Raw genomic sequence first — 27398 nt, forward strand, 5'->3', positions numbered from 1 at the left:
AAGTGTTCCCAGCCTTTGCTCAATACTTTGTTGAAGCACCTTTGGCACCAATTACAGCCTCAAGTCTTGTTGAGCATGATGCTACAAGCTTGGCACACCTTTTTTTGGGCAGTTTCTCCCATTCTTCTTTACAGGACCTCTTCCGGCTCCATCAGGTTGGATGAGGAGCATCGGTGCACAACCATTTTCAGATCTCCCCAGAGATGTTCAATCAGGTTCAAGTCTGGGCTCTGGCTGGGCCACTCAAGGACATTCGCAGAGTTGTCCTTTAGCCACTCCTTTGTTATCTTGGCTGTGTGCTTGGGGTTGTTGTCCTGTTGGAAGATAAACCTTCACCCCAGTATGAGGTCCAGAGCACTCTAGAGCAGGTTTTCATCAAGGATGTCTCCGTACATTGCTGCATTCAGCTTTCCCTCAATCCTGACTAGTCTCCTAGTTCCTGCCACTGAAAAACATCCCCACAGCATGATGCTGCCACCACCATGCTTCACTGTAGGGATGGTATTGGCCAGGTGATGAGTGATGCTTGGTTTCCTCCAGACATGACGCTTGCCAATTTAGGCCAAAGAGTTCAACCTTTGTTTTATCAGACCAGAGAATTTTGTTTCTCATGGTCTGAGACTCCTTCAGGTGCCTTATAGCAAACTCCAGGCAGGCTTTTATGTGCCTTTTACTGAGGAGTGGCTTCTGTCTGGCCACTCAACATTACAGGCCTGATTGGTGGAGTGCTGCAGAGATGGTTGTTCTTCTGGAAGGTTCTCCTCTCTCCACCGAGAAACGCTGGAGCTCTGTCAGAGTGACCATCGTGTTATTGGTCACATCCCTGACTAAGACCCCCCTCCCCAGATCGCTCAGTTTGGCCAGGCGGCCCGCTCTAGGAAGAGTCCTGGTGGTTCTGAACTTCTTCAATGTACAGATAATGGAAGCCACTGTGCTTATTGGGACCATCAATGCTGCAGAAATGTTCTTGTACCCTTACGCAGATCTGTGCCTCGAAACAATCCTGTCTCGGAGGTCTACAGACAATTCCTTGGACTTCATGGCCTGGTTTGTGCTCCAACATGCACTGTTAACTGTGGGACCTTATACAGACAGATGAGTGCCTTTCCAAATCATGTCCAATCAACTGCATTTACCACAGGTGGACTCCAAGTTGTAAAAACATCTCAAGGATGATTAATAGAAACAGGATGCACCTGAGCTCAATTTTGAGTGTCATGGCAAAGGCTGTGAATACTTATGTACATGTGCTTTTTTTTTTCATTTTTTATTTTTAATAAATTTGCAAAGATTTCAAAGAAACTTCTTCCACATTCTCATTTTGGGGTATTTTTTGTAGAATATTGAGAAAAATAATGAATTTTAATCAATTTTGAAATAAGGCTGTAACATAACATAAAATGTGGAATAAGTGAAGCGCTCTGAATACTTTCCGGATGCACTGTAGCATTTTTAGAAAATGGGGTCAGCAGTGGCAGCTGTCTCGACAGTTTTCCTTTTGAAGTGGATGTGTGCTTTACCCTTGCAGGGTCACTTTAATTCCCTTTTCCTCAGCAGCATATACTTACCTTCCTTTCACTGCTCCATTAACCTCTTAAGGACCAGCCGCCGCAGTTATACTGTGGCAGGTTGGCTCTCCTGGGCGAAAGGCCGTTCCTGTACGTCGGACGCTTTAAGAGCTGTAGGAGACATCCGTGTGATGGCGGAGCTGATGCGCGTGGCCAGCAGTCGCAATGCCTGCCGGCTGCCCGCGATCGCTCCTGACAGAACGGAGATCTGTCATGGTAAACAGACAGATCTTTGTTCTGTCAGGGGAGGATGGAGATCTGCTGCTCCTAAAGATTAGGAACAGCGATCAGTCTCCTCTTCCAGGCAGTCCCATACCCCACAGTTAGAACACATGAGGGTACACATTTAACCCCTTGATCACCCTCTGGTGTTAACCCCTTCCCTGCCAGTGACATTTATCCCGCTAAAAAATCGCTGATCGCCACCATTACTAGTAAAACAAAGAATAATAATAAAAATGCCATAAATCTATTCCCTATTTTGTAGACGCTATAACTTTTGCGCAAACCAATCAATATATACGCTTATTGAGATTTTGTTACCAAAAATATGTAGAAAAATACATATTGGCCTAAACTGATGAAGACATTTTGGTTTTTTAAATTTTTGGGGATATTTATTTTAGCAAAAAGTTAAAAAATTTTAGTTTTTTCAAAGTTGTCGCTTTTTTTGTTTTTAGCACAAAAAAAAATGCAGAGGTGATCAAATACCACCAAAAGAAAGCTCTATTTGTTGAGAAAAAAGGACGTCAATTTTGTTTGGGTACAGCGTCGCATGACAGTGCAATTGTCAGTTAAAGCGACGCAGTGCCGTATCATAAAAAATGGCCTGGTCATTATGGGGGCAAATCCTTCTGATCCTTAAGTTAAATAAACTGCTGATTGGCCCAGAGTATACCAAGAATTAGTGTGTATCCTTTTGGTTCCTGGTGCCAAATAGAGAAAAAAGGAAAAGTTAACTATGCTGATGGCCACAAGTAAGAGCAATTCTGTAACCCAGAAGAGAGGTATGGCCCACAAAGCTTTAGCAACCTTTCTTTTTAAGTGGTTTCTAACACCAGGGGCGTTTCCTGGGCTTCTCATTGATTTAGTCTCTGTGATGAATGTATGCATATATGTGGCAGCATGGCATGTAGGGCTCTTTCACACAGGCTGCTGGGGGGTAGTAAAAACAGCCGTGTTTTAAACTCAGTTTGCAGAGTTTGATGGTTTCGCCACCTTTGAAATCAGAGCCGCACACAATGTAAAATTGCCATTTGGCAATTTAAAAAAAGCAAAAAAAAACAGGCATCAATAGGCAGTATTAGTGCCCCCCTGAACATCTGTGAGCTGCTACTATACCGCCCTCTGAAAAGCGATCTACTGCGGAGTGAAAGCACCCTAAAACCCGCTTCCTGGCGACAACAGGTTAACGCTGAATAACTTCACATTAAAAGCAGCTGGAGAGGTCAGCAATTATTTCAAAACCCTTTTGCTGCTTGTTATTAGTGTGTAAAGTTCATAAACTATGCAAGAGTGCGCTTTAAAGCAAACATATTGACTTTCCCTGCATGGGCAAAATACAGGCTTGCCTTTAAACTAGGAAATATCCACTCTGTCTAATGTTAGTAGTCTTCCTGGCCTTTTTACCTGCTTTGTTACCATCTTTACCACCGAACATCATGGTTGAGTTGGGTCAATCATTACAATTTGGCCTCCTCTTTTCCATTTTAGAGGTAGTAAATATCAGTTTGGTGAAATTGATCTAATTATGGTATATTGTCAAATCACATTTACACAAAACTATGGTGGGTGGAGCCTGCGTCATTTACCTGTATATATCATCATTTCTACTGAATAACTTCTGGGAAGAATAAGCCACCCAGAGATTTTTCTATAATGTCTGAGAATACCGCTAGACATGAAAAGGAGAAGGGCTCGGTCACGGTGCTGCACTTCTAAGCAGGGAATAGCCTGCACTTGTAATGTGTAAATGCCTGCCCACCTTCTTCTTTAGATATATGATGCCAAACAAGATACAGAGACCAGATTTTTAAAACACTGACACTCTTTAACCACTTAAGCCCCGGACCATTTGGCTGTCAAAAGACCAGAGCGTTTTTTGCGATTCGGCACTGCGTTGCTTTAACTGACAATTGCGCGGTCGTGCGACGTGGCTCCCAAACAAAATTGACGTCCTTTTTTCCCCACAAATAGAGCTTTCTTTTGGTGGTATTTGATCACCTCTGCGGTTTTTATTTTTTGCGCTATAAACAAAAAAATAGCGACAATTTTGAAAACGCATTATTTTTTACTTTTTGCTATAATGAATATCCCCAAAAAATATATAAAAAACCTTTTTTTTTTTTCCCTCAGTTTAGGCCAATACGTATTCTACATATTTTTGGTAAAAAAATCGCAATAAGCGTTTATTTGATTTATTGGTTTGCACAAAAGTTATAGCGTCTACAAAATAGGGGATAGTTTTATGGCATTTTTATTTTTTTTTTTCACTAGTAATGGCGGCGGTCAGCGATTTTTATCGTGACTGCGACATGGTGGACAGATTAGACACTTTTGGCGCTATTTTGGGACCATTCACATTTATACAGCGATCAGTGCGATTAAAAATGCATTGATTACTGTGTAAATGTGACCGGCAGTGAAGGGGTTAACCACTAGGGGGTGCTGTAGGGGTTAAGTGTGTCCTAGGGAGTGATTCTAACTGGGGGGGAGGGACTATGTGTGACACAACACTGATCACAGCTCCCGATCACAGGGAGCTGTGATCAGTGTCAGTGCTACTAGGCAGAACAGGGAAATGCTTTTTACATCAGCATTTCCCCGTTCTTCCTCTCCGTGGATATCTCCGCGGACATCGAGTCCGCGGGACCCGCGATCACACTCACGGAGCTCGTGGTGGGCGCATGCCTGCAAACCGCTTCTTGGAGGGCAATGTACAGGTACATTATGCCTGTACATACTCTTCTGCCGACGTATATCAGCGTGAGCCGGTCGGCAAGCGGTTAGGATGATTTACAATAAATTGATCACATTTCAAATATACAATATCTATATTATATTTGAAAGAGTATACAAAAGTGTATGTTAATAAAGTACCATAAAGTTGGCCATACATGGAGTGAAATGTTGCCGGTTCCACAGAGGCCGCCCGAATTTCCATCCATGTGTGGCCACTGTGGTTGAACAGAAGTCATTCTACCAAGTGACTTCTTTTTAGCCACCCTGTTGGATTTGAGCTTCTTGATCAGCATAGCAGGCTGTCAGAATACAATAACACAACAGGGAGAATTCAAGGTGGATGAGGTAATCAGGTACGTTTTTTCTGTCTTTGAATAAAAAAAACTGACTAATGTATGGGCAGCTTAAAGCAGAACTCCGGGATTTTCAAAAAATCCCCCATTAGTACACGCCCCACACACAAAACACTAAACAGTTATTACATTTGTGAAATTACTGTTTAAGAGATACGACTGATTTAATTTTCAGGAAGTCAGCTTTGTGATTCAAAAAATGCAGCCTGTATTCTACCCAAGAGGAGGTCTTAGAACAGGGATTGCATCACATCCTCTTCTCTCTCTTTAACTATATTAGAGACCTTTCCCGTGAATGTGGGAGGTACACTAGACTTGTACATGTAAATGTGAACTTGCCCACTTCAACATAAACCACACCCCTCATTCTGCAGCCAGCAAGCCATACATAACACACAGTATGATAGGTTACAGCCTTGTAAATGCAACTTGTCAGGGGCCACCACCAGTGCCGAATGTCAGGGGCCACCACCAGTGCCGAATGTCAGGGGCCACCACCAGTGCCGAATGTCAGGGGCCACCACCGGTGCCGAATGTCAGGGGCCACCAGAGCTGGGCGCCACGGACCACCAGAGCCAAATGTCTGGGACCACAAGTACAACATGTCAGGGACCACCACCTGTGCAGAGTGGGGATTATTATTAGAAATGGCTTGTATGACACAGCTGGGATGTCCCGCTGTGTCAGGTATTGTATATCAGAACACCAATGCTGATGTTCCGCCTTCCGGTATTGTGATTGACAGAGCACTGTGCCAATACTGAAGGGAGGCGGACGTCGGCTATTGGTGTTCCGATATACAATACCTGACACAGCGGGACATCCCTACTGTGTCACACAACTGATTGCTAATCATAATCCCTGCTCTGCATGGAGATGGCGGGGGCGGAGTGGAGGGGCGGATTGCTGACAGGGAGGAGAGAGAAGGACACCTCCTCCATGGGTGGCACAAACCGCGGGCTGTGAGACCCCTTCTACCCACAACATGTCTGCTTCCTCCCTGCTATTTCTGAGGACTACAAGGGGGCATGTCAGACCGCAGGCTGAGCTGAGGAGAGGGATAGAAGCCAGCTGTCTTACAAACAGGAAGTCACCAGGCAATAACGGTTTTTCAGCAAGTTCAGCAGCCTATTACAGAGGAACTACAGAGCTCAGAAGAACATGGATGGCAAAATTGGTGAAGGTAGGAGACCAGCAACAAGGACATGGAAAAACAGTTTTCGCCGGAGTTCTGCTTTAAGATCTGTAATTGTGAATGATCTCAGAAAAATTTTAATTTTCCTGCCATAGCTAATATGATTAAATGTAATTTATTCCAGCTTTTAGAAACTAGAGCCAACTCTGCCTTGTACTAACTAAATATATATGATATGCAATGCCTTGAAAATGTATTCATACTCCTTGATATTTTCCACATTTTGTCATGTTACAGCCAAAATGTAAATGTATTTTCTTGGGATTTTATGTGATAGACCAACACAAAGTGGCACATAATTGTGAAGTGGAAAGAAAATGATAAATCGTTTTAAATTTTTTTTTTTCACAAACATCTAAAAAGTGTGGCGTGCATTTGTATTCAGCCCCCTTTACTCTGATACCCCTAACTAAAATCTAGTGGAACCAATTGTGTGTAATTTTAATCTCAGTATAAATACAAATGTTCTGGGAAGCCCTCCGAGGTTTGTTAGAGTACCTTAGTGAACATACCTCATCATGAAGTCAAGGAACACACCAGACAGGTCAGGGATAAAGTTGTAGAAAAGCTTAAAGCAGGGTTAGGTTATAAAAATAAATTATCCATCTCACGGAGCACTGTTCAATCCATCTGAAAATGAAGAGTATGGCACAACTGCAAACCTACCATAACATGGCCGTCTACCTAAACTGACAGGTTGGGTAAGGAGAGCATTAATCAGAGAAGCAACCAAGAGGCCTATGGCAACTCTGGAGGAGCTGCAGAGATCCACAGCTCAGGTGGGAGAATCTGTCCACAGGGCAACTATTAGTCGTGCACTCCACAAATCTAGCTTTTATGGAAGAGTGGCAAGAAGAAAGCCATTACTGAAAGAAAGCCATAAGAAGTCCTGTTTGCAGCTTACGAGAAGCCATGTGTGGAACACAGCAAACATGTGGAAGGAAGGTCTTCTGGTCAGATGAGACCAAAATTTAACTTTTTGGCCTTAAAGAAAGACACTATGTGTGGTGGAAAACTAACACTGCACATCACCCTGAACACACTATCCCCACCGTGAAACATGGCGGTGGCACCGTCATGTTTTGGGGGTGCTTTTCTTCAACAGGGACAGGGAAGTTGGTCAGAATTAATGGGAAGATAGATAGAGCCAAATACAGGGCAATCTTAGAAGAAACCTGTTAGAGTCCGCAAAAGACTTGAGTCTGGGGAGGAGGTTTACCTTTCAGTAGGACAACTGCCCTAAACATACAGCCAGAGCTACAATGGAATGGTTTAGATCAAAGCATATCCGTGTGTTAGAATAGCCCAGTCAAAATCCAGACCTAAATCCAATTGAGAATCTGTGGGAAGTCTTGAAAATTGCTGTTCCCAGACACTCTCCATCCAATCTGACAGAGCTTGAGCTATTTTGCAAAGAAGAATGGGCAAAAATGTCACTCTCTAGATGTGCAAAGCTGGTAGAGACATACCCAATTGTAACTGCAGCAAAAAGGTGATTCTAGATAGTATTGACTCAAGGGGGCTGAATACAAATGCACGTCACACTTTTCAGATATTTATTTGTGAAAAAAAAATGAAAACCATTTATCATTTTCCTTCCACTTCACAATTATGTGCCACTTTGTGTTGGTCTATCACACGAAATCCCTATAAAATACATTTATGTTTTTGGCTGTAACCTGACAAAATGTGGAAAATTTCAAGGGGTGTGAATACTTTTTCAAGGCAATGTGCATGATTTGACATTGTCTTTGCCTTTTTACATGTCTCTAGTGTTTTTCACCTTCAGCCTAAGTCATAAACCTTCTTTTGTCTGCCCATTGATCTTTGGCTTAGGCTCTGATACAGGTTGACTAATGATAACCTTTGTGTTTGTCTTTTGTTATTGCACAGGAATGCCCTGTCATTCCATCTGTGTATTTCCTTTTGTAATATAGGGGACGTAGCGCAGCTTCTGATAGATGAGTTCAATAAGCTAGACCTACCCACATCTCATATATCATTTCAGTGAGACATTTCAACTACCTAATATTTCTCCTCCGCTAGTGCTGTTATATATTGTGTTTCTTACCTGAACGCTCACCCTTCCATTTATTTGGTTTATGTGTTTATTCCTGGTATTTGTTTCCAGTGCTTCGTTGAATATGAAATGTTGCATTGTAGAGCGTGTTCTGTTAAGGTGCAAAAAAATCACTTATCAAGTAGTTAAGCTGTCAAAATTCCTGTTTAACTGTCAGTGACAAAGTGCAGGGAAGGGTGGCAGGAGAGGGCAGAAGGGTAATTACTAGCAGATCCGCCTCTGTTTTTATAGGTTAAGGCTGACGCTTGTTACCCGTATACTATATTTGAGATTTAATATCGCTCAGATATGATTTGGGTTAAATGAGAGTTCTTTGACCATGAGTGAAAGCTTTAACACAATAACAAAAATTGATTGGTATATAGTAAACTAGGCCTAGACTAATACACAGCAAATCTATCTAATTGTACAGGAAAAGGGTAAAAATCATGGATTACATGAAGGAATACAGAGCATATTCCTTAAAACATTAATCTACAAACAGTAGGACAGAAAATACATAAGACCAACATATTTAGATACAAGTACAAGGGAGATTTCCCATAGAGGTTCCATTCACGTGACTGCTCTGCCATAGAGTGTGTGTTTCCCTCCCATCTAGTCTGTGTATATCATTACAGGCTGATGCCTCATTGGTTGGCATGGCGTGGCTCTGATTGGTGAGCTTCCCTATTCCTGGTTAAGGACTGGCTATATCTCCAATCCCTATACTTTGCAAAAGTCAGTCCCCTTTAATGCAAATCCTTGTGACTATTCTGAGCAGGAGAAGTCATTCCAAGCACTGATCCTCTTAGGCAGGTAACATTAGAAAACATAGTAGGTACTTGCCCAACACACATTAGGCAAGTAGATCCCCACCCATTGTTATTGGGAAGACATCTACCCATCCTTGGCTATTTTAAGTCTCACTCCATAAACTCTATGGCTTTCTCAGATTCTGAAGGTTATTCAGAAGTTGTTGGAATGACATGGTGAAAACCTTTGTCAGGGAACAAAAAGAACTGTTTCTAATAAAAATTCAGACACCCTTGACAAAGCCTGCATATTCCTATAAGGTTGCCAATCATAGTGATGAGGCAATAGGAATGTGCGAGGACAGGGCTTAACAGCAAGCTCCGTCATTCCTTTTTTTTACCTATCATTAAATAAACCTTGAGACATGAAGATTTTTGTTTTCTTTTTCTTCTTTTAAGATAAGTTTGCTTTCCAAAACTAAGTGCGTCCAGAGCTTTCATAATAAGTATGCCATCTTAAAAATATTCAAGTAAATGTTACTGTAAGAATTTGGTATATTTAAGACCATTTTACTTGTTTTGTCTTTTTCATTGCCAGTAAAAAGTCCAGGTTAAGGTTTGTCCCCGGAAGGTGGTTTGACGCATAGTGTTCTCCCCTCGCTGCTCATCTTCACCGAGGTGTTTCAGGTGGAGAAGTGTTTTCCTTAATTATAATTTACTTATGGCAGTGTGCTAATAACCGTGGTAATTATTTTCTGAGATGAGATTATATCACCTGAGGGACCCATCTTCCAGGTCTGTGTATTGAATGTCTAGTTCAAATAATTGGAAAGGAAAAGATTGTTTGCAAACATGACACAGTCTATTAAGGTCATTTTGTCTGCCGTTGGTTTTTAACATTGAATAGGCAGATCTTGTACTAAAGTACATGTCCATGGTATTTGTACTGTAATGTAAATATACATTTTGCCTATGCATATTCCTTATAACCTCAAGTTAAAACAAGAGGGATGAAAGAAATAGCACACCTTTTGTGAACAGACCTGCTGATGCAAGAAATAATAGGCAGTCATAGCAACTGTTGAAGCAATTACCAATGATGCAGATTATGGTTAGAAACATAGTGACCTAATAATAGAGGTAAAATAGAAATGTAACCATTTTGTTTTCGTTAATTAAGTTTTACCTCTTTTACCAAGCTACCCAAAATGAAATCCTTTGGTTTTGTCTGGTATGTCATTACTTTTACTACTTTATCAACATAAAATCCCCTTTTCCCTAGGCTCCCTGTTTTTACAGGTTTGCAGTGTTCAAGCTCAGTACAATATCTTCCTCTTTGTAGAATCCAGTGTTTAAAGAGTTCCCAGAGATTAGGGCTATTCATACTGAGTATATGGTGAGAGAGTGCATAAATAGAGGTTCACTTTGGTGAAAATGGCATGCCCAAGAGATCAGCAGACTTGGAGAGATATTCAGCCAAAGTTTTTCAAACCCCCCAGTCCAGCTTGCCCCATCGTACTCCCATCTACCTGTTGGCCATTGAGGCCACCTTCATATTAAAGGACCAATAGGGAGACTTGCATGGAAACAGCTGGGTCAATTTTAGGAGTAACAGGTCTTTGCCTATATAATCTGCTGCCTATCATGTTGACATTAAATTTTCACTGGAGGTAACTTGTGCTTATACAAAGAAAACACTTTGTTTAAATGCTAAAAATATAATAACTACAGTTGATTTTAAAGAAATTGATGTAATGCTCTCCAAGCATTTACCACAGATCTATCTTTCTGGTACATGTGCTTTAAAGTGATTTTAGTGTTTTAGTGATCCAGTAATGCAGGGAATGTGGCCAGACATTTCTGGATGACTGGGACATCATTCTCCACTGATACTCTTGTCACCCATTTTTAACTTACTGCTATCTCTCAGAATGTTTGATATAATTCTTTCATTAGTAGTTTCAGTTTTTAGTGCCTTCTACTGGGATTTAGGGCTTTAATCTACCAGGATCCACTCAGAATAGATATTTGATTTACTTGAAATCACTCACTGGCATCTTATAGGAAACCTGTCACTTTGCCCTGAATGAATGGAATCCCTTTCTTGAGTTGCTGTTTCTGTGAAGGTCTCATTCCTACTAGCGCATTACGTATTTTTTTTTAGATATATTACAGGGAATGTACTGCCAGAATAATTCAGCCCACCAGTTCCTACAATTCCTTTAGTATTTTAATGACCTGTTCAGCAGCTTCCTCAGGTTCAGTTTGGTATGTAATTTGCCAAACTGAAAAATTGGTTAAAGAGGCATTCCAGACAAAGTTCAGGTAGATGCAGGAGAGATAAAGCCCAATTCCAGCATTAAAATCAAATTGAAAAAAACATCTTCATGGTCTATCTCTCTCTGTGCACACCACCTGGCTTATAAAAAAAGTTTTCCCCCCTTTATACTTTAAAAACCCCTGTGAAGCTTTGTCCACATGACCTCCCCACATTATTGATATTTATGACTGCTTTTGGACTTTGCTTTAGTGTGACTCCATATACTGCTGGCTTTAAGTTAAACTCCAGGAAAACAGCTAAACACACAGAAATATACAAATGGGAGCTCCCAAAGGTTTTTTATTTTCGGTCCATCCAGTCCTGAGCTTTTCATGGCTCTACCAAAGGGTGCATCAAGACTTGTAACCTAACTTTTCTTTACTGCAGTTCAGAAATACATAAATGAAAAAATAGGAAAAACCTATAAGCTGCACACCCTGGACAATAATCGTCAATAAGTGTGTTTAATAACTTTTTGGGAGCAGCTGGTAGTGAGACCAAAAGTTTAATAATGTGTTAAAGAAATCAAATAAATTTCATACCGCGCGCTAAGTACTCAAATATACAGTCGTGGCCGAAATTGTTGGCACCCCAGAAATTTTTCCAGAAAATCAAGTATTTCTCACAGAAATGTATTGCAGTAACACGTTTTGCTATACACATGTTTATTCCCTTTGTGTGTATTGGAACAAAACAAGAAAAGGGAGGAAAAAAAGCAAATTGGACATAATGTCACACAAAACTCCAAAAATGGGCTGGTCAAAATTCTTGGCACCCTTAACTTAATATTTGGTTGTATTCCCTTTGAAAAAAATAACTGAAATCAGTCGCTTCCTATTACCATCAATAAGCTTCTTACACCCCTCACCTGGAATTTTGGACCACTCTTCCTTTGCAAACTGCTCCAGGTCTCTTATTGGAAGGGCGCCTTTTCCCAACAGCAATTTTAGGATCTCTCCTCAGGTGTTCAATGAGATTTAGATCTGGACTCATTGCTGGCCACTTTAGAACCTTCCAGCGCTTTGTTGCCATCCATTTCTGGGTGCTTTTTGACGTATGTTTGGGGGTCATTGTCCTGCTGGAATACCCAAGATCTCAAACCCAGCTTTCTGACACTGGGCTCTACAGTGCGGCCCAAAATCCTTTGGTAATCCTCAGATTTCATGATGCTTTGCACACATTCAAGGCACCCATTGCCAGAGGCAGCAAAACAACCCCAAAACATCATTGGACGTCCACCATATTTCACTGTAGGTACTGTGTTCTTTTCGTTGTAGGCTTCATTCCATTTTCGGTAAACAGTAGAATGATGTGCTTTACCAAAAAGCTTTATCTTTGTCTCATCTATCCACAAGATGTTTTCCCAGAAGGATTTTGGCTTACTCAAGTACATTTTGGCAAACTGTAGTCTTCCTTCTTTTTTGTCTCTGTGTCAGCAGTGGGGTCCTCCTGGGTCTCCTGACATAGCGTTTCATTTAAATGTTGATGGATAGTTTGCGCTGACACTGATGCTCCCTGAGCCTGCAGGACAGCTTGAATTTCTTTGGAACTTGTTTGGGGCTGCTTATACATCATCCGGACTATCCTGCGTTGCAACCTTTCATCAGTTTTTCTCTTCCGTCCACACCCAGAGAGACTAGCTACAGTGCCATGGGTTGCAAACTTATAATGTTGCGCACTGTGGACAAAGGCAAATTTAGATCTCTGGAGATAGACTTACAACCTTGAGATTGTTGATGTTTTTTCACAATTTTGGTTCTCAAGTCCTCAGACAGTTCTCTTCTCCTCTTTCTGTTGTCCATGCTTAGTGGACACAGACACACAATGCAAAGACTAAGTGAACTTCTCTCCTTTTTATCTGCTTTCAGGTGTGATTTTTATATTGCCCACACCTGTTACTTTCCCCAGGTGAGTTTAAAGGAGCATCACATGCTTGAAACAATCTTTATTTATCCACAATTTTGAAAGGGTGCCAAGAATTTTGACCAGCCCATTTTTGGAATTTTGTGTGACATTCTGTCCAATTTGCTTTTTTTCCTCCCTTTTTTTGTTTTGTTCCAATACACACAAAGGGAATAAACATGTGTATAGCAAAACATGTGTTACTGCAATACTTTTCTGTGAGAAATACTTGATTTTCTGGAAAAATTTCTGAGGTGCCAACAATTTCAGCCATGACTGTACATACAAAAAAAAAAATGCAAAAAAATCATAAGTGAAATTCATAAGAAACATATATGCTAAAACACTAAAAAAAAGTCCATATAATTTCCAAAGAAATTTAAAATCAAATTAAGTGTCCGTGAACCACCACCATGAATCTTCTATCGATGTGAGTGATGAGAATCCCTGCGATCTGGGAGTTGACATCCATTGCAGGTAGTCAAACCAGGCGCAGATATCAGTGGAAGTGTGCCTTATAAAGAGAGACTGATCCACAGCCTGATATGCTCCAATGATTGATCAGAAAATATTGGCACCCATTACAGGTGGTCAGATCAAGCGCAGATACCAATGGAAGTGTGCCTTCTATAGGGAGACTGGTCCATGGCCCGATATACTCCAACAATTGGTCATATGTTTAAAAGATAACAAGAAGGGACTCCTGATGACATTAGACATTACTGACTAAACGCGTCGGGTTGTAGGGCACGTGATACGTCATTTCCTGCTAGTTGGAATGCAGGTGGAATGCAAATGGCATACCTGCATGCTTTTTGATTTGGGCAAAGTGTTTTTACTATAATTTATGTAGATGCCTCTTATGGAATAAATTGTGTTTTTTTGGGTTTTTTTATATTACGCAATGAGGAGCCCTTCTTCTTGTTATCTTTTAAACATATGACCAATCGTTGGAGTATATCGGGCCGTGGACCAGTCTCCCTTTAGAAGGCACACTACCATTGGTATCTGCGCTTGATCTGACCACCTGTAATGGGTGCCAATCTTTTCTGCTTGATCATTGGAGAATATCAGGCTGGTGGACCAGTCTCCCTTCATAAGGCATACTTCCATTGGTATCTGCGCCTGGTTTGACTACCTGTAATGGGTGTCAACTCCCTCTGGTGAGTAGATTGTTTGCCTGGTGGTGATGGAAGATGTTTTCCCAGATTGCAGGGATTCTCATCACTCACATTGATTAGAAGATTTATGGTGGTGGTTCACGGACACTTAATTTGATTTTAAACTTTTTTTTGGAAATTATATGTACCTTTTTTTGGTGTGTGTTTTTAGCATATATGTTTCTTATGAATTTCGCTTATGTTTTTTTGCATTTCTTTGTATGTATATTTGAGTACTTAGAGCGCGGTATGAAATTTATTTGATTTCTTTAACACAGTTCAGAAAAACAACCTAGTCACTCCCCTGGCCTGTGATTGGACTGTAAAAGAACAGCAGGAGACTAAAAAGCCCATTTCTCCCCCTCCCCTACTGTCATATTTACAAGCAGGACACCTAAAAGTCGCCTAGTGCTGCCTCTCCCTTCTCCAGTCTAAGTTCTGGGGGGGTTGACAAGGCTGCTACAAAGACAAATGTCAGTACTTACATTGGTTTGTTTAAAAATGCATGTCTTATTTTTTTAGTGAATACACAATTGCATTAATTGCCTTAATTAGTGGTGTTTTTATATCGGCCTAGAGTTTATCTTTAAATATACCTGACACTTAGGAGGAGAACAATTTTCCTAGGATATTGATCATTTCCTTAGCAAAGTAATAGCTCTCAAGTGTATTTGTTTCTATATGTAGCTATAATGAATTATGTACTTATCTCTTGCTTTTGAAAACAGCTTTCTTGTATGCTCTATTTCCTGGTGACATTTGCGCTGTACAAGCTATGAATTATATTATGATCTCTGTGCTGACCTCTATAAATGTATTATTTTAAGATGTAAAAGTAATATAGCCTTCAAGTCGATGTGAGTGTGCCGTTAACATCATTGTCTGAAGCACGCCTTGTATAGTAATAACATGCTTCATTTCCGTCTCAGTAGCCAAGGACAATCTTTGTGTTACTTTCTTCTGGAAACATCAGGCCGACACAGCCATTTCTATGTGAATGTCAGTGCTAAAAGATGGTTGTTTGTGAAATACGGCTGAGTTAGGCCTACGTAATAAGAATGATCTGACGTTTTTGTGTCCACTGTGATGTGTTAATCTTCCATCTCTCTGTTTTTATCTCTTCTGTTCTCTCCCTGCACAGGTGATTTCTATTCCGTCCTTTCCAAACTGCTAGGCGAAAGGGAAGATGTTGTTCATGTCCATAAATATAACCCCACTGATATTATAAACTCTGATCTCGTAGAGGAGATCGCTGATGTGGTGCAAAAGAAAGACCCTGGCTGGTACATATCCAGACAAGTATTAGCACACAAGGAGAGGCCCGATACGATTCTTGTCAGAGATCGAGTTCACAAATTCCACAGATTAGAATCCACGTTGAGACCACCAGGGAATAATATGCTGTCACTGGTACAGGAGGCTAAACTTGGTGGAGTGAACAGACAGCATCCAGGAGGTTGGTGGGGAGTTATTCTATGATGGCTGCTGCAAACGCTTCATCCACATTAGCAAAACCTGAAGGGAAGTATCTAAGTAACAGAAAACAGAGGCAGAACTGTAAATAGTTGGATCCATATAACCCCATATTTTTCTAGTCCCTTTCTAGCTTTACATTACTTTCTGACACCATCAAGATTTGTGCCGTTCCAAAGTTACACCCCAAAAGTGCATGAAATATTTATGCATTTTTAGTACTGATTAGGCATTATATTTGCAATTCTGCTTACTATTAAAATCAAATTGACCATTGTTAAATTACAGAAGGACCAGAGATCAGAAATGTTGTTTCTTTGAAGCCCCCCCCCTCTTTTACAAATACTGATTGCCACCATAGGCGCCATGGCTGTAATTTTTCCACTTGATCAGAGATCTCCAAACTTTTCATCATATATTTTACAAATATTTGTGGAAAAAAAGTCAATTTTAGTTTATAAACAGTCCACCCATTACATACAGAAGTGACTATCAGAGTTCCTCTTACATCAATGTGTGCTCAGCCTAGTTCTTCCTTACATCCATGTGTATCCAGCCAAGTCCCTCCTTTACCTCCATGTTTGCCCAGTCGGGTCCCTCCCTACCTCCACGTTTGCCCAGTCGGGTCCCCCCTTACTTTCACGTCTGCCCAATAGCACCTCCTCCACTTACGTCCATCTGTGCCCAGTAGCGTCCCCCCTTACATCCCTGTGGGTCCTGCAGAGTTGTCCTTACATCTATTTGTGCCCAGCAGAGGTCCCCCTTACCTTTCATATGGCAGGGCACGAGGGGTCATACATCATACATGTCATTGGTTGCTAGGATGCAGGCTGTTCTAGAAAACACAGTGGAGGTGTGGGGAATTGACAATGCAGACTAGAGGGGAGTCACATCTGGCTGGCAGTGGATGCATCGGTCTCTGTATTACAATTTACAGATTTGGGCATCCACTGCCTGCCAGGGTATTTTCATGGACTGTCCTGTGGGCTACATAAAATCTTATAGTGGGCCAGACATGTCCCTCGGGCCATAATTTTGGAGACCCCTGCTCTTGATAATAGGAGAGGTTGAGTAATCATGAGTTATGGCATGATTTTGCTTTACTTTAAAATTGTATTGTGCATGACAACCAATTGGCTGTCTTTTCTCATTCTGAGGCCAGCCACATACAAGTTAAAGAGTTTAACCCATCCATATAAAACTATGCCAGCCCCTCTATTAGAGGCTGGCATAGCACACGGTGTCTGTAGTTTAAAAAAAACAAGTGTTATAAATACCTAATTTCAGCTGTCTTCGGCCGGTCACATCACTCGCACCCGCTTTACAGCTCTGATCTATTGCTTCTGAGGGAGAGGCCATGATCTCCCTCTGACGTCAGATGGGGAGATCACATGGCCGCTCGTCTCCTCCGCTGAAGCCGTGTCTCATATCTGTAAAGCGGCGGGAGTCACGTTACCCGGCCTGAAGACAGCTGAAATTAGGTATTTACACTGCTTGTTTTTTTTAAAACTACAGACACAGTGTGCTATGCCAGCCTCTAATAGAGGGTCTGGCAGTGAAAAATGTTTAATTCTATTCTACAAGAATAGCGGCGGTGGGGCCGACACAGAGGGGGGTGACCTGCAGGAAGAAGGGGGGAGAGAGGAGAGCAGAGGGGGACATCGTATGACGCGAAGGGATGCACTTTGACCACGGTGATCAGGGCGGAGCTACACTGGTTATCGTGGTCTATTTAGAGAGGGCATACAGGAAGTGGCAAGTTCAGGGTGTTTTTTTTTTTTACAGTTTAGAGGGGGGCAAATTACACAGCACAAGCGCTGTGCTGTGTAAGCTAAGGGATCAGGATGTGCAATTTTTTGGGGGGTTAACAAACACTTTAAGCTCACTTCCACTTTAATGTCCCTTTTTATCTTTTTAATGATTTTTGTGCATCTGAACATTCTGCCATTTAGCTGCCAGAAGAATGGCTGCTAAAACCTGGCTGCTATTGGAAATTCTCCACTTTCCTTTCTTCTCTCTTCATTTGAGTCCCACCATCTTTTACTGTATTAACTAAAATCAACCCATAATAATACGGCCATGTGTATTTTGTCCAATTCACAGTATGTCACATTTTACGCAGTTGCCCTTTTTTTCTGACGTCTACAGTCTTAGAGTAAATGACATACATGCACGTACAGTAGCTACTGAAATTCTATTATACAGATAATGGTCCTTCTGTAGAATGTAAGCTTCAGTAGATGTCTAACCCCCCCAACTGCTAATTGCACAGCAGAACGTTTCTAACAGACATAAATAGACTTTCTTTAAACCTGTAGATGTTATTTGCAAAATGAAATGTAGTAAGCCAATTGGAAAGGGCACAGGACACAGCCTTAAAAGCAGCCTCTGAAGTTTCTGGTTTATTAAATGGCCCTTTATTGTCAGGTCTGTTTCCACAGTGTAATTTTGAAATCCTGACTCATTCCCTTCAGGTTTCTATGGCAGCAAACCTTGACGGCATTGCCTTTTGTTTTAATTCGTGTTGTGGTCTCTACGATATTGATTGTGTTTAGTCTTTCTCGCTAATGTGGAAAGCCAGATAATAGTATGGCATGTGGCGATTATCCTTTTAAAAGTAAGCAATATGTATGCATGGCAGACATCTGTGCGTGGGCTGCTCTGCAGGCTGTCTTCACATCACCGCCTGCCAAGTCGATGTTTCCAAATACATCTTTCCTTCTCATATTAATCATTCACTACATTTCTGTTTTATTTTCTATTTTTTTTCTGCTCCTCATGTGTTCAAACCTATCAGCAGTAAGAGCTTGTACTGCATGATGGTTGTTATAGACCGAAAACCTGGATAGCATTATTTCTAACGCGTCAAAGCAATGTGCCAATTTACTAATAAGACACTGTTTTTGATGATATAGCTTATGGTTCATTTTACTAAGAGATTAATGACACAACATTAATGATTGTTTCCCTAGTAAATACCCAGCAGGGCTCTCCATTATGATTTTCACTGTTTGACATTAGAATGGTTATTATTTATGAGGTTTTTTTCTGCTGTGGTCCTACAGTGCACAGGCGTGCTTGTCTTTTTCACAAAGCGCAGTACATGCATCTCTATAGGAACATGTCCTGTTCAGATGCTCTGTACACTGTTTTGTGGATTAGCCTGATGGATGCAGGTGTGGCTCAGACAGCTTCAGGAATGACCATCCACATGGACTCTTATGGTGATACCACTGTTTTTGTTAGCAGTCTTTTCAATTGCAACCTCACAGCTTTTTCTGTTCTACTGAATTAATGAATTCTGCATCTTTTCTTGTTCGATATTTTTATTGAAATTTTCAGGAGTAGGACAGTAAGTATACAAACATACTATACAAATAGGATATGCACATTATGAATACAAGTATGAGGGATCATGTACATTCGGTTGAATTTAAACAAAGCAATCTATAAAGGGTCAAAACATTTGGATCCTAAAAAAAACTCCGACCGTCCCTGAGAAACGTCAAATATGCCTCCGGTCCACCCGAACACCCCTGATGGGAAAAAACTAAATGGATGGGGGCACATCTGACATGTTGCATTTCAGAGCTTGTCCAAAAATGTAGGTGTGGCACAAGAGGCACGGAGGTACAGAATTAACAGGGAACCCTTGTAGATCAATTGTCTAAAGGAACAGTCTTATAAGCGGTCTTGCCCACGACAAGTGTGAGTCGAGGAAAGAGGGTTTATAGGGGCGTGCCCCGTGTACCACTACTTATCATCATGTATCATATTAGGGTGTGTAAGTATCAATCGATAACGTAGGTTAAATTGGTAAGTGTCCAACCTCATTAACGGGTATTAACTTTGGGGGTATAAGGATATCCCAAATGTGCTGCAAGATTGAGGATAGAGTAGGAAAATGGGTGGGATGGTGAAAGGAGATGTGGGTGTATGCCAGGTTAGGGTACCACTAAAAGCTATAGGCATCAGGTGCCTTCGTACAAAGCCTGCAGTGAGGGGGTCAGACATGGGGAGAGCAAAGGGGGGTAGAGAAAGAGGGGAGGGGGAAGTCTCCCAACAAGGTAGTGCGCCCCTCAATCAGGAAACCCTCTAAGCAGGTAGAAGTGTAGAAAATTGACCAAGGCAATAGAAAAGACTTGTCAAAGTCAGGGGGTAGGCAGGGCTTAACCTAGGGTTGCCATATTTTTTCATATTTCTTCACTTTATCAGTTTCAATGGCTGTCATTTTAGCAAAGATAAGGGCCCTATTCATCCTATGTTTGGCTTCAGCCACAACCAAAGTCTGAGATTTCCAAGCCTTGGCTATGGTTTGTTTGGCCACAGTGGAAAGTTGGATGAGTAATTGGAATTGCGTGAGCTCTACTGGTTTAAGGTTTAAAAGGGCTGTGGCTGGGTCAGGAAGTATATCAGTTTCTAAAGCCTTGGAGGCCATAGAAATGTTTTTTTTCCAGAAGTATTGGGCGACCGAGCATTGCCACCATATGTGTATGTGGGTGCCTGGAGCTGAGCAGCCTTGAAAACAAGTCCCTGGATAGGATAGGACAATTTTTGCAATTCTCGCTGGTACGAGATACCATTGTGCTAGGACTTTGTAGTTAGTTTTTATTGCCAAGCAGTTAGGAGAGGAGGATTTAGTGGCCAGCCAGATAGCAGACCAATCTGCGAACTCGAATGTGCGCTCCATATCTTGTGCACATTTAATGGTGTAGGATGGTGGTGTATTGTCAGGGTTTGCATTTAAGTATTGATATAGGATCGATATTTGTCCCCTGATGTGTGGGTCACATTTGCAGATGCGTTCGAATTGTGTCAGCTGACTCAGAGGAGATCCAGCTTTGAGGTATGGCATATCAAAATGTTTAATTTGCAGGTAGCGGAAGAGTTCTGATCTAGGTAGCCCGAAATTCTCACATAAGGTTTGGTCTGTGCATGGTTGCCAGATTCGATCGTATTTCTGATCACACCCTCTATTAGTGTATGTTAGCTTATACATGAGTAACACAGCATTTATGGATGATTTCCAGGACCCTTTCTTGGGGGGAGAGGAAGAGGCCCATTTAACCGATATTTCCTTTTTAGCATAGAACAGGAAAGCGACTAATAGCTTGGTGTACCAAGGTCTCTGATCATCATCCTGAATGCCTAATAAGGCCAGTTCAGCCGATAACGGAATTGACAACTGTAGGCGGATATTAATACACTCCACAATTGCAGTCCAGTAATGCACCAATTGGGGACAAGTCCAGAACATGTGAATATATGTGCCGTCAGGGGACTGACACCGTGGACAATTCTGTGAATGCTGTGGGTATATCCTATGCAGTCTTTGGGGCATGTAATAAATTCTGTGCAGGAACTCCATTTACAGCAACTTGTCCCTGGAGGAAATTACCAACTTGGAACTATCCTCCCAGGTCTCCCTGTCCAAACTGGGGATATCAGTCCTCCACTTTTCCCACAGAGCATCCATTTTGGGTGAGTCTAACCTAAGAAGAGCAAGATATAACATAGAGAGGGGTTTATCTAAAGATTCCTGTGCTAGCAATGCCTCAATAGCATCAGATTTAAGACTAGGGGCAGTGGGAAACTGTGCTTTAGCTGCGTGCCGTAGCTGGTGGTATCAAAAGACCATCCATCCCAGGAGATTATATTTAGCCGCAAGGTCTTGAAAGAAGAGTAATTCCCCTGCGGGCATAATATCCTTCAATACATTTATCCCAAACCAGGTCCAAAGTTGTGGCTCTGAAAGCATTCTAAAGTGAGGATGGGAGGGGTTCCCCCATAATGGGCAAAAGGGAGATCGCTGGTTAGGGCGCAGAAATCGCCTTCTAGCCACTGACCACACTCATAGAGTTACTTTAGTGGGAATCGGGGGGGAGGAATATGCTGTTGAGCCCCTATAGACCAAATTGCCAAGTTCCAAGAGTGAACTCAGAATGGCCGCCTCCAAACCTACAGCTATCTAACTTTTTAAAAAAGAAAGAAGGGAGCCAAATTGGACAATTCCTGAATATATAGTTAAATTTAGGTAGATAAATCATTTTCAGTATATATTAATGCGTCCCAGGAGATTGAGTGGTAAGTTACTCCATCTAGAGCAATGGTCCTTAAGTCACATAACTACAGACTGGAGATTCAGACGTTGAAAGGCTTGGATATCTCTTGTTACCGTAATCCCTAGATATTTGAACTCCTCTACCCAAAGCAGGGGGGTCATGGCCACAACCATCTGGGCCTGGGGATCAGTAGGAAACAGGACTGACTTCGACCAGTTAATCCTAACTCCTGAGTAATGCCCAAACTCATTAAAGGCCTCCAGGGCAGTATGCAGTGAGGCATCTGTGTCATGTAAGTACAACAAGGCATCATCTGCATACAGCGATATTTTCTCCTCCAGAGGATTAACCCATAGTCCTTCAATGCGTCAAGACTCTCGAAACAAAATTGCCAGTGGCTCAAGGGCCAGCGCAAACAGGCTGGGTGACAGCAGGCAACCCTGACGGGTCCCCCTCTGGAGGAGAAAATAATCATAAAAGGTGTCATTTGTGTGGATCCTAGCCGTGGGAGATCTGTACAACATGCCCAGCCAGTGGAGAAACCTAGTGCCAAATCCAAACCTTTTCAAGACCTCCCATAGGTACTCCCACTCTACGGAGTCAAGTTTTCTCCGCATCAGTGAAGCAAAGACTCTTGTTCCCCCGTTATCATGAGAGGTGGCTAAGTTTAGGAATCGTCGATGGATATTGATATCAGTGCCCTTCCCCGGTATGAACCCCGTCTGGTCAACATGAACTAGGTCCTCCATCACCTTAGCGAGACTGAGTACCAGTAGCTTGGCCAACAGTTTGGCATCAGCATTAATTAAAGAGATTGGCCTATAGGAGGTACATTCTTCGGGGTCCTTACCCGGTTTGGGCACCAATACCACTATCGCCTCAGACATTGAGGCCAGAAGGGAGTCTAGGGAGGAAAACTGGGCTAAAAAGGAAGTAAGCCAGGGAGCCATCAACTCCTGGTAAACGGAGTAAAACTCAATTGGAATTCCATCTGGGCCAGGAGCCTTCCCCGACTGCATACGCCTCATTGCCTCCTGCACTTCCTCAAAGGAGATGTCCTTGTCTAAAGCTTTACATTTCTCCAAGTCAAGTGTGGGAAAGGTAATCTGATCTAGGTATCGAGTCAGCTCTGCAGCGTCATAAGTCTCACCCTAGAGGAGTACAACTCCTGATAGAATTGAAATAATCTGAAACTGATTTTCCGTGGAGGTAGTCAGGGAACGTCCATCTAAATCTTTCAATCTTTCAGCCTACCAACATGCGTCCTTGTGTATTGTCCCTTGGCCAGCCATGCTAGAAGTCTGCCGTTTTTGTCCCCAAATTCAAATACCCTTTGAGCACTATTTAGCATAGATTTTTTAGAAAGATCGATGCAAAGTAAGGCTAGTTCCCTCATGGTGTGTTGCCAGAAAATATAGTTAGTTCGATCTGGAGTCATCACATATGCAGTCTGCCTCAGTTTAGCCTGTTCCTCCAACTGCCTTAGAGACTTAATCTGCCACGAATGACAGCTTTATGAGCTTCCCAAAGTGTCAGAGCAGAGATATCATCCGTTATGTTATTAGATAGCTAGTCTTTAACGGCATCTTCAATAACTAAATTCTGCATCTTTTAAGCCAAGTTCATTGTTGTTAATCAGTTTTTCTGAGCTGGCCTGGCCAGTAACTCAATGCAAAGATGTTTTTGTTTTTTTTCATATGGTCTTTAAATATTGTAATTTGCTATATTTTTCTCTATGCGTTAGTGGATTTAGCAAATACTTGTCTTTGCTTAATACATTTCTTGTATATTTTTATTAGCGGTTAGCTCTGTTGCCCGGCAGCACTGTGGTCCTGAGTTTGTTTCCCACCTGGAACACCAGCTGTAAGGATTTGGTCTTTACATGTTTGTGTAGCTTTTTCCCACTATTGGCAGATTGATACAATAATTGGTTTCAGATCAAATTGGTCCTGAAATATGTATCTATAGCTGTGTGCTTGTGTAAATTTGATAGGAATATCAGATTGTAAGGCGCTTTGCGGGACAAGAACTGGTGTGACCGGTTCTGTGTGTTGTGTGAAACTCTGCCTTCTATATTGGCACTATACTGTATGTGATATTTAAAAATAAGGAATACTTCTAGCCAGCTGATGATTTGGTTTATTTGCAAGTTCTAAGGCTGGATTCACACCTATGCATTTTTAGTGCTTTTTGCATTTTGCAGATTTGCACTACAGTCCATTCAACATGGTTTCCTATGGAACATGTTCTGTAGTGGAAATCTGCAAAATGCAAAAAGCACTAAAACTGCATAGGTGTGAATCCAGCCTTAGAGTGAAAGTTTCCATATTAAGTGGTGAATTGTATAAGCAGTAGTAGGCCATTATTGAACTGATTTTCTTTTTACAGAACACCTCGTGTAAAACTTTCAGTTTTTGGTAGATGCTAGAAGCTTATGTTAAAATTGGGGGTCGGAAGAATCATAAAAAGCACTACAACCCCAATTCAAAAAAAAGTTGGGACACTGTTTAAAATCTACATAAAAACAGAATGTGATGGTTTGCAAATCTCATAAACCTGTATTTTATTCTCAATAGAAAACCTATTAAACATTTAAACTGAGAAAATTTACAATTTTAACCCACTCCCGCCCGCCATATAGACAATTGATGGCGGCAGGGTGGTTCTCTTGTTCTGGGATGACGTTGTCGTCCCACTTTCACCCCGTGGGGGGCTCAGCGTGGCGATCGGCGGCTCGCTGAGTCTCTGGTACACGCCGCATCCCTGATCTGCGTAAAGAGCCGATGACACGGCTGTTTACCCATGTGATCAGCTGTGTCCAATCTCAGCTGATCACATGTAAACAAGGAAATGCTGGTTATCGGCTTTCCGCTCTTCACACTGACCTTGTGTGAGGAGAGCCGATCAGTGACATTTCCTCTTAGGGGAGACCTCTACAGATAATCGGGGCACTGATTATCAGTGCATCCCTCAACAGTGCCCAGCAGTGAGGCCAGTCAGTGCCCAGCAGTGATGCCAATCAGTGCCCATAACTAGTGCCTATCCGTGTTGCATATTAGTGCCAGTTCACCAGTGCCCCCTCACCAGTGCAGGCTATCAGTGCCCATTAGTGCAGCCTCATCAGCGCACCTAAGTGAAGGAGAAAAATTACTTCTTTCAAACGTTTTCTAACAAACTAAAAAAAATTTTTTTTTTTTCAAAATCTTCTGCCTTTTTTCATTTTTTTAGCAAAAAATAAAAAAACCCAGTGGTTATTAAATACTACTAAAAGAAAGCTCTATCTGTCTCAAAAAATAATAAACATTAAATTTGGATACAGCGTTTCATGAAAACGCAATTGACATTCAAAGTGTGATAGCACTGAAAGCTGAAAACTGGCCTGTGCAGGAAAGGGGGGGGGAGGATAATTTTGAAATTGATGGTAGCAACACATCTTAAAGTTGGGACAGGGCAACAAAAGGTTGGCAGAGTAAGGCCTCTTTCACACGGACACCTCCTCTAAGCAGAATCCACTTGCTCAGCGCTTTGATGATCCCCACTGAGCAGGCTGATTGACCAGCCATGGTCAGGCTGCAGAGTGGACACAGACACAGTCCCACTCTTACCTATGGGGCAGGCAGATGGAAACAGACCACCTGTCCGTTTCTATCTGATGCCATTCGATCCGATCAGCCGGACCGATGGGAAATAGGACCACTATCCATCGGAATTTTAGAGACAGGATCAGATCGGATGGCGGCGGGTGTCAGCGGACATGTGTCCACTGACATCTGCCGCTCCACAGAAGAGACTGGAGGGTCCGATCAGGTTCGCCTGAAGAACTGACAGGCGGACCTGATCAAACAGCTTGTGTGAAGGGGCCTGAGTGGTACTAAGAAGAAAGAATTGCACAATCTTTTTGTAACCAATCTGTGAAAAGCTGCATCTAAAACAATTTCCGAATAATGTTCCTCAACATAAAAACACAAAGGCTTTAAATATGTCATCATGTACAGTACATAATATCCTCAAAAGATTCAAAGGACCTGGATAAATCTCTGTGCGCAAGTGACAAGGCCAAAACACAATGTTGGATGCCTGTGATCTTCGGCCCTTACACGGCACTGCATTAAAAACAGGCATGATGAACATCACTGCATGGGCTCAGGAATATTTCCAAAATCACTTTCTCTAAACACTTCGCCGGGCCATCCAAAAAGACAAGTTAAAGCTCTGTCATACAAAGAAAAAGCCATATCTGAACATGATCCAGAAATAACCGCTGTCTTCTCTGAGCCAAATGGTCTGTTCTAAAGTGGAAAAATGTTCTGTGGTCAGATGAATGGAAATTTTTACATTCTTTTTGGCAACCATAGGTGCCGTGTCCTCCAGACTAAAGAGGAGGAAGGGCTCCCGGCGTGTTAATAGCGCTTAGTTCAAAACCTTGCATCTCTGGTGGTATGGGGGTTCATTAGTGTGTATGGAATGGGCAACTTGCACATCTGGAATGACATTATCAGTGCAGTGCTGAAAGATATATCCAGGTTTTAGAGCAGCATATACTTAGACAAGAATGGGACAACATTCCTCTTACAGAACTCCAGCAACTTGTCCCCTCATTTCCCAGATGTTTACAGAGTGTTAAAAGAAGAGGGGATGTTACACTGTGGTAAACATGACCCTGTCATTCTGTTTTTATGTAGATTTTACAGAGTCTCCCAACTTTTTTTAAATTTGGGTTGTAAAATATACTTGATCCCACCAGAAATGCTGTTGACTCTTAACTTTATACAGTGCCTTGAAAAAGTATTCCTACCCCTTGAAATTTTCCACATTTTGTCATGTTACAAAGAGAAACGTAAATGTATTTTATTGGGATTTTATGTGATAGACCAACACAAAGTGGCACATAATTGTGAAGTGGAGGGAAAATGATAAATGGTTTTCATTTTTTTTTACAAATATGTGAAAAGTGTGGCGTGCATTTGTATTCAGCCCCCCTGAGTCAATACTTTGTAGAACCACCTTTCACTGTAATTACAGGTGCAAGTCTTTTTGGGGTTGTCTCTACCGGCTTTACCCATTCTAATTTTCAAAATAGCTCAAGCTCCGTCAGATTCGATGGAGAGCGTCTGCGAACAGCAACTTTCAAGTCTTGCCACAGATTCTCAATTGGATTTATGTCTAGACTTTAACTGGGCCATTTTAACACAGGAATGTGCTTTGATCTAAACCATTCCATTGTAGCTCTGGCTGTATGTTTAGGGTTGTTGTCCCGGTGAACCTCCGCCCCAGTCTCAAATCTTTTGCATACTCTAACAGGTTTTCTTCTAAGAATGCCCTGTGTTTGGCTCCATCCATCTTCCTATCAACTCTGACCAGCTTCCCTGTCCCTGCTGAAGAAAAGCATCCCCACAACATGAGGCTGCCACCACCATGTTTCACAGTGGGGATGGTTTGTTCAGGGTGATGTGCAGTGTTAGTTTTCCGCCACACATAGCGTTTTTTGCTTTTAGGCCAAAAAGTTCAATTTTGGTCTCATCTGACCAGAGCACCTTCTTCCACATGTTTGCTATGTTCCCCACATGGCTTCTCGCAAACTGCAAACAGG

At 41.9% G+C, this 27398-nt stretch overlaps 1 protein-coding gene across 4 annotated transcripts in view; it reads left to right on the top strand.

Moving 5' to 3' along the window:
• PAM (peptidylglycine alpha-amidating monooxygenase) overlaps positions 1-27398 on the top strand; it is a 331085-nt gene that overhangs the window by 223188 nt on the left and 80499 nt on the right. For 2 of the 4 annotated variants that reach the window (XM_073624571.1, XM_073624572.1), the window contains exon 15: positions 15415-15729. The exons of the other annotated variants lie outside the window; for them this stretch is intronic. In XM_073624571.1, coding sequence (XP_073480672.1) covers positions 15415-15729 — 315 coding nt within the window. The remainder of the gene's footprint in view (positions 1-15414; positions 15730-27398) is intronic. 4 annotated transcript variants of the gene reach the window in all.

The sequence above is a fragment of the Aquarana catesbeiana genome, linkage group LG01 (assembly GCF_042186555.1).
Source record: "Aquarana catesbeiana isolate 2022-GZ linkage group LG01, ASM4218655v1, whole genome shotgun sequence".
Lineage (NCBI taxonomy): Eukaryota > Metazoa > Chordata > Amphibia > Anura > Ranidae > Aquarana > Aquarana catesbeiana.